Source organism: Solanum tuberosum, unplaced genomic scaffold, assembly GCF_000226075.1.
Source record: "Solanum tuberosum cultivar DM 1-3 516 R44 unplaced genomic scaffold, SolTub_3.0 scf00071, whole genome shotgun sequence".
Classification (NCBI taxonomy): Eukaryota; Viridiplantae; Streptophyta; class Magnoliopsida; order Solanales; family Solanaceae; genus Solanum; species Solanum tuberosum.
Window position 1 is genome coordinate 281,764 of NW_006238997.1, and position 8,968 is coordinate 290,731.

Here is an 8,968-nt window from a genome sequence, read left to right on the forward strand (position 1 = left end):
TTAGTTTTTTATTAATAAGTTTATGATTTTAAAAATCTGAAAACGGAATACAATGATAAGATGTTGTGTTAGGCCAATATGAGCGGGGTTCCACCGTACAATATACAATGGCTTTTGTACAATGATAAGATGTTGTGTTAGTCTTTTTCTTGTTCACTTATCAATAAATCGTTATATAACAACAATTTTAACAAGCAACAATCAAAATATAGTAGTTGAAGTAACAATACCAAGTCACATGAATGTTCGTTCACATAGAAAACATATGGAGATTTGAAGAATATCCACTATTGATCATCATAACAAAAACACTTGATCTTTAAAACATCACAGGGCAGTTTCCCAAAATAGAAGCCATCTGCTATTTTGAGACTAAAGATGTGGCTTATCCATCTGCTATTACAAGGAAAATACAAAAAAAAAGAATGCATATCATATCAACTTCGAGTATAATAAACAAGTTTGGAGCTATACATACTATTTTTCTTGTTTAGTTCCCTTTGCCTTCATCTTCATTCAAGATACGATTGCGGAAATCATTGACCATGAGAGGAAGCCCCTCTTGCAACGATATTTTTGGTTCCCAGTTTAGTAGCTCCTTTGCTTTGCTAATATCAGGTTTCCTCTTGTGAGGATCATCCGCGGTGTTGGCTTTGAACTCAATAGTCGCACTCGGATCAATCACTTCTTTCACCACCTGTTTCATAACATATATAAGTTGATTAAGACATTTCATGCTCTAACATAAACATATTAACAATTTGATTCAAAATAACCATGACTGACTTACCCCAGCAAGCTCCAACATGGTGAATTCTCCTGGATTTCCCAAGTTGAAAGGGCCAATGTGCTCACCCTCCATGAGGGCCACCAATCCATCAACCTTTCATCAAAACAAAGTTAACTATCTTTAATATGTTCAGAATTCAATACAAAGAAGCCTATCTTATAGATATCAAGATTCCCTATAAACACTATCAAGTTTATATAGTGAAGTTTTTGAATAACACATCCATCCATCAATCAACCATATAGTCATAACTACTGACCAAGCATATAGTATGCATGATAAGCCAAACCGTCGCAGGCGAACTTCAGTCATTTTATCCTTCGTGTATGCAACTTTCACCCAATGTGGAGTGTTATTATTTCAAATCTTATCCAATCTTGAACTGCATTTCTATCTTAAACATTTGACATTTATCTTGTGGATATTGGAGTTTAGAGTCCAACATTTGCTCTAATATAACATTGCTTTTAAGCTCAACATTTCACTCCCCTAACATCGCTGGCCTTTTATTTTGATTGTGTGTTACATATGCAACTATTGTGCCATTTTCTGGGATCACTGCGCCTAGATATACAATCTGCATTTAGGCACCAAATCTCATATATCTCACTTCACCTTTATTTTTTCTAGTGAAGCTGAAGTTACATTATTCTATATTGTATATTCTCAGAGTTAACTTTATAGTTTCATTCACAGGATATTCCATCTCGAAACAACCCCTTTATATTTAGTAAACATCATATCAAGTTGGGAGGATCATTCAAAACATTTTTAGGACTTTGACTAGTATTTCCCAAACATATGATTAAAGACCATCTCTCATCCAAAGAATATTTGCCACGATTTATTTATTTTAGTACCATGGTGTCTAGGCCAGTATGCACACACCTCGACTAATTCCATGGTTCCACCTCCCACCACCAATTCTATGGGATACCAACCACCTCCCACCGGCAACAGGTACCAGGTAACTCCGTCCACCAAGGTAAGAACATATGAGAAGAAATCACCTAGTCTTTTGTCTCTGCTGGAATTTGAGCCTGAGATCTCATGGTGCTCAACCCACTTCATTAACCACTAGGTAACATCCTTGGGTACCCACTAAGATTTTGAAGTTCATTGGTAGGGAGAACATACATCTTTTAAAATCTAGCAACACATTATCTCTATTCACTGAACTTCAAATTTTTGAGGAAGAGACTCCATAAAGTTGACCTCTAGCCCAGTTTTAGAATTTTACTTCACAGTATTGTGATGCAAACTTAACAGAAAACAAGATGTTTAGAGCTAGAAAAGGAAGTAGGTTCCATTCAGGAGAGCATAGCGAGTTGCTCATAACATGGATTACAACTTCTACAGTTATTTGTCATCTAAACGACTGGAAGCTTTTCCTATGAAATTCAAAACACAGGCAATATACATTTAGGTCTTAAAGAACTCAAGGCTAGTTTCACTACCATCCATACCACCAATGAACAAATCACTTCAAGAAACTAACACCTGCTATAGGCTATAGCAAACCTTGACCACCTTCAACCAATAACATCTATTGCCATCTGATGTCCATATATACATAGGTAAAATAACATGCTAAGGCAGAGATGGGGAATGAGGAAGAGAACTCATTAAGATGAAGTACCAGATCAGAGACAAATTGAAAACTTCGAGTTTGCTTTCCATCACCATATACTGTCATCGGTTGCTTGCGGATGGCCTGCAAACATGGTTTTAGAATAATAACAAATACCAAAACAAGCTCAAGTTAAACTAAATGATATCACGGGCCAATAGAACAAACCTGGGCAACAAAGTTGCTGACAACACGTCCATCATCTAGACACATACGAGGTCCATATGTATTGAAAATCCGAGCAATACGAACCTGCATACAAAGATTCTGAGCTGTAAAATTCTAGGTAATCCATGTGAAACATGCAAGTTGACGTTACCACTTACTATACCACTTAAAACTCTGTTTTACTTTTGCAAGACTCTGTTTGACTTTTGCAAGTGGAAAGGGGGAGAGCAAAATACATAATTTGAAATCAGACTGAATCTAATTGAAAAGAAAGAAATGACTTGCTACTTCGCTGTCTATATTCCATGCTCTCTCATCATCATAGTATTCTGGAGTTTGTTCAACTTCTCGAAATCAAGAACTAGCAACAAAATAGGTTTCAAGTTGAACTTTCCAAATTTTCCTAGAGAAACACTACAATTAATTTGGATGGATAGCTACACACCTTCATTTTATATCATAAATGCTAGCAAGCATATCACATCTTAACATATGATTCTGATTTAAGTGTAGGCAGCTTCTTAGGACCTAGTTTTAGAATAAGCCATTTTACCTGTACGTATTACTTCCCTCCAACTTGAACTTTTCATTAAAGAAAGTACCATTCATCATAGAAAAAATTTACACCATATTCATCATAGAAAAATTTATCTTCTGTTACTGATACATACACGTTTACTAGAGTTGTAGAGTGGGCTCGCAGAGTAGTACAAAGGTTGCTGAGTTAGTTATTATTACTGTGTAGAGGGAACTGTTGTTTAGTCCCTTATAGTTTTGTTATTACTTTATTTAGTTGCATTCAAGTCTTTTTCAGTCTTTGGGTATATTAGCTGTAACGAGATTCGGGAAAAGTATGAAGGAAAGCATTAGCTATTTGCTTCTTCGCATTTTCTTTTCTCTTCTTAGCTGTTAATTCTTTGAATTTCCTTATGAATCTGCATCACTTGCCATTGCTTTCTATGTTTCAAGAATGTTTCTGCTCAATCTCAAGAAGGGAATTAAATAACTACTCCTGCTCCCCAAATACTAAGTTCAGACATTTCTAATGGAATAAAAGGGTCACTTAATCTCCTCATTATAGGTATATACAACCTCTAGTATTCAAAACCTGGTCATTATAATGCTTTGTGGGCATAAAAGCATAAAAAATAGAGGTGAAGAGGAGATAATAACATGCATTCTACTATTCTAGTAAATCACCAAAAGTAAAGTAATTCATAGTGCATTTTCACACAGCATTTCAGGTGAAGGAGGCTGCATTTAGTTTATACAGCACACAACTAAGCAGATAATTTTGCACAGAAGCACTGAGCTCCATCACATGTTATACTTATTTCTAAAAAGGCAAATCTTCATTACCTCGACATTTGCACCGCGATAGTAATCCATAGTCAAGGTTTCCGCAGTCCGCTTTCCCTCGTCATAGCAGCTCCTAACACCTAGGTGTTTCAAAACGCTCAAAAATCATTAAAATCAGCTCAAAAAATACTTTTTGTTGTTTCAAACAAAGGAAAAAAGAGAACAGGATTCGTTAGTTGTTGCCCACCTATTGGATTCACATGACCCCAATATGTTTCCTTTTGAGGATGCTCAAGCGGATCACCATAAACCTCACTTGTACTAGTAAGCAAGAACTTAGCGCCAATTCTCTTGGCAAGCCCCAACATGTTAAGGGTGCCCATCACATTTGTCTTGTAATCACAGTTAAGGATCTCAAATGAATCGAAATCCAACAAACTAGTCAAAGAACTCTCATTTCCATAGCATTAACTAATGAAACCAAAAGAGATATTTATACATAAAGCCAATAAATTTAATTACAATTAGCCAATACATGATCTAGAAATTGAAATACCAGTTCTGACAGGATTATACAAATTAAATAAGCAAATCAACAAGCATTCATTTCCTTTATTGCTCGGACTCTTCAAATATGCCTCTGGGTGCATGTCGGATCCATCAAAAGTAGTGCATTTTTAGAGGATCCAGCATGGGTGCAGCAGCATTTTTGGAGAGTTCGAGCAACATAGCAGTCAAGTCAGTAAGATTGAACTAAGTATCATGTAGGCACAGACATACACAAAAACAAAAGAGGTGTTTATACATAAATCTGATGAATCTGAAAAATAAGACAAGAAATGATTTAAGTAAAAAAGGATATAATAGTTTTGACAGGATTATACTTGTAGTGAACTGGAGAAGCAGGACAAGCCAAATGGTAAATCTGATCCACTTCCAACAAAATAGGCTCAACAACATCATGCCTAATAAGCTCAAATCTTGGATTCCCAAAATGATGTTTCACATTTTCTTTCCTACCAGTAAAGAAATTATCAATCACAATAACATCATCACCTCTCTTAATTAACTTATCCACTAAATGACTCCCTACAAATCCAGCACCACCAGTCACCACAATCCTCATCCTTTTCCTCCCAACCCCAACTGGCACCCTCCCAGTACCCCCATTTACCCTAAAGCTGAAATCTTTATCATTATATGAAGACAATGTTGACAAAGATTCATGATTTAAAGCATTATATGATCTGGGTATTGAAGAATGTGGTTCAGAAGATGTGCTAAGATGAGAAAGACTGGGTTGAATGATGAAAAAAGTTGAACCAATTAGAATACCAACAAGAATGAACAAAAGTCTTTGTTCTTTGAGGAGATAATTGATGGATCTGGGAAGAGATCTGTTTGGGTATTTCAAGGTCTTTGGTGAGTATGGTTGGGAATTGGGTAATTCCTCATCTCTTCTACTTGACTGTTTGTGCAATTTCATAGCTTTTGCAAATCAAGAATGATCTATATGGGGAAATGGGGTGATGGTAAAGTGGAAAAAGATTCAAGATTTGTAACTGAAGTTTGTGTATTTGTATGATTTTTGAGTGTTTAAGGTCAAAGAATTGTTTGATTATTAATGTAAGAAGATGAAAATGATGTTGCAGAGAATTTGAAGATTCAGTGATGATCATTCATGAGAGACAAAGAAAGAGCAACAGCCAATAGCTTATTAAATGGATTGGGCTCCCTTCCACATGGATTTAAGTCCAATTTCATATGTAGGCCCAATTGGGAAGATGAGTTATATTTGTTTCCGACCCGATATCCATATTGGGGCCCAATAATCGAGTTGTGCCAAAACTCTTACTTTTGAAGTGAAGTGCTCCCTACCATATTAAATGAACCTCAAGTCTAACTCAACTTCAAAATCTAACTCAGAGAGGAACCGGACAGTGTCGGGTGAGTGGATGTGATGAAAGTCTTGGTTTTCCTTATACCAAATGGAACTTCTTTATCATGGTTCTATTCTTAAATCTCTAGTTAAGAATGGAAGAGTACTCATTTTGCATGTCAAATAATCATACTCTTTGAGTAAAGTGCTCCCAATTATGTTAAATGATGGATTTTGAATCTAATTCAACTTAGAATCTAGCTCAAAGAGGGCTAGAACAGTGTTGGATGTGTGGGGATGATGAAAGTCATGGGTTTTCTTAATACCAGATGTAACTTCATTTTCATGATTCTACTCTGAAATCTCTAATTAAGAACTTTAGAGTAATTATCACCTCATCATAATCTAGTTGATTTTATGTGAATGTCCCTTTTTAGACCACTATTTAAATTTTGTCCCTATTTTAAAAATGTTTACATGTAGCCCTTCGAGAATTGTTCTTTTGGATAACAATAGACTTGCGTCTACTATTTGTCTATATATTATTCAATTTTAGATACAAAACACTATTACTGTCTAAATTTTGTAATAACTTATAAAATTTTAGATTATAATCTAATGATTTTTCATAATTTTTCAGTTTGCTCTAAAGATATTTTTAAATAGTGCTTATATTAAATAAAGTTTGTACAAAATAAATAGGGAAAATTATGAAGGATAACAAACATTTAGCATATATTAGGTACTATAGCTATAGTTTAAGAAAATTGTAATTCGCGATTATAGTTTCTCAAATTCTTGCTATTCCCCTGATTTGTATAATTCGCTTGATTTGTATAAATTCAATATTTGTATAATTCGATTCCTGATTGTATAAATCCGAAATTTGTATATACTTACCCTAACAGTTTGTATACGATTTATGAAAACTTCATAATAAATTACCCAATTTGTATATTGCTAGCAAAATATACAACGGATTTCTGAAAAATTCCTAAATGTATAAATATAGAATTTGTATATTTGAAAGTGAAATATACAAACTGACAGAAATAAACCGCAAGCTCCATAGCAAACGAGACTATAGCTATAAAGCGCAATTATCAAAACCATAGCTATAAAGCGCAATTATGTCTATTACGTATGTTATTTCTAAAATTTTCTCTAAATAAATATTAGAGTTATCTTTTCAAAATGGGCCATTTTGGGCCAATCACTAATCTAATGATTGTATTTTGAGTTAGTTAGAAATTTATAAATGGCAAGAGCCAGGAAGTGGAAACCATCAAGCCTCCTTTGCTTCTCTCTAAAGATAAAATAATTAAACAAAAAAACATGTGAAAAAAGTCTTGCTTCGAGGCTTAATAATGATAAATTTGTTTTTGGGTCTTATTTATTTACACTTAAATAAAAGATCAGATTTAATAAGTTTGATTGGTTTTTTTTAATATATAAATTTTAAAAGCATTCAAATCTTAACTATCAAGTGCATATTTTTTGGGGAAAGTTGTATATAATAGCAAACTATTAATTCAAATTAAATGCTATAAATATAGTTTGATTTAATTGTACCTCATAGCAAACTGTTGCTATTTCACCTCTCTCCTGGTGAATCTCGCTCGCCACTCTCGTTCTCTCCCTCGCCTCTCTCGTTTTTTATACAAACGCAAGTGTATAAAGTGCGTTTGTGTTTGTATAAAGCGAGAGAAAATTGTATAAATACATATATTTTCGTTCCCCTCTCTCCCCTCTCCCAGATCTCACTCGCCACTCTCCCAGATCTCGCTCTCTCACTCGCCTCTCTCACTTTATACAAAAAACGCAAATTGTATAAAATGCGTTTGTGTTTGTATAAAGCGAGAGAAAATTGTATATACACATGCAAATACATATATCTTCGTTTTTTCGTTTCCCCCTCTCCCCTCTCCCAGATCTCGCTCGCCACTCTCCTAGATCTCGCTCTCTCACTTTATACAAAAACGCAAAATGTATAAAATGCGTGAAAATTGTATATGTACATATATTTTCGTTCCCCCTCTCTCCCCCTCTCCCCAGATCTCGCTCGCCACTCTCCCAGATCTCGCTCGCTCACTCGCCTCTCTCACTTTATACAATTGATCTTTTTGTATATGTATACCAAAACAAATTATACAACTGTTTTTTTTGTATAAGTATAGCGAATTATACATATATATGTTTGCTATAGAGCGCAATTATGCAAACTTTGCTATAGCATACAAATATGGATTTTGTGTTTGCTATATTTGAAAGTTGCTCTATTTTTTAATGTTACAATCACTTAATAAGCTCAAATAATTAAGATATAGAACAAATTTTATCAACATTAGGATGTTCATTTAAATGATTTCTATAAAGATAATAATTCACTGATTTCGTCCATTCACAGCTATGGTCATCACCCATACATTATCAATGGCTGCTACAACTACATATGAACTCTCATCACCCACAATCACTACAGTTGTTATTCACTACCATTAGTCGTTACTTGAATATTCACTATTTACAATCATCATCACTAACTATCAATCGTTACAATAACAATCAATATCATTTATTACCAATAATCCTCATCATTAGTTATCACTATCATCCACCACAGTTAACACCACCATTATATCATCAATCGTTACAATAACAATCAATATCATTTATTACCAATAATCATCATCATTAGTTATCACTATCATCCACCACAGCTAACACCACAATTATATCATCAACTTCTACTGTTAGTTATTACACACAATAACATCGTTAGCCAACATCATCCTAAATCAACATGTACAACCATCATTCTTAATAAAAAAAATATTTTTTATTTTGGATACAATATAAGATTAATTTAGTATTTTATACATTTATATATTCGAACACCTTAATCGTAGATGAAAAAACTTAAAAACGACCACAGTGGGAGTCGAACCCACGACCTTCTGATCCGAAGTCAGACGCGCTAATCCACTGCGCTATGCGGTCGAATTGCTATTCAAACCTTACATAAAATATTAAAATACGTTAATATAATTCTCTCAAAATTTTAGCATTGGTATATTTTTGTTTCCAAATTTGATTTGATATCTCTATCCTAATAAATATATTTATGCTAAAGGAAATATTGATTAAAAAGAAAATATTAAATGCATATATACGATACTTGAACATTACAGATTCGAGTTTG

At 34.0% G+C, this 8,968-nt stretch overlaps 1 protein-coding gene and 1 non-coding gene across 2 annotated transcripts; both read right to left on the reverse strand.

Moving 5' to 3' along the window:
• Positions 1-234: 234 nt before the first annotated feature.
• Positions 235-5,585, reverse strand: LOC102592210 (UDP-glucuronic acid decarboxylase 1). The gene is made up of 7 exons (XM_006345609.2): positions 4,750-5,585; positions 4,135-4,282; positions 3,948-4,027; positions 2,589-2,672; positions 2,430-2,504; positions 791-883; positions 235-697 (listed from the first exon to the last, which is right to left on the reverse strand). Exons 1-7 carry the CDS (start codon positions 5,371-5,373, stop codon positions 491-493), a joined length of 1,311 nt encoding a protein of 436 aa, XP_006345671.1. The 5' UTR covers positions 5,374-5,585; the 3' UTR covers positions 235-490.
• A 3,107-nt stretch (positions 5,586-8,692) lies between these two features.
• Positions 8,693-8,766, reverse strand: TRNAR-UCG (transfer RNA arginine (anticodon UCG)). Its single transcript has one exon. It is a non-coding gene; the product is annotated as a tRNA-Arg (tRNA).
• Positions 8,767-8,968: the final 202 nt, after the last annotated feature.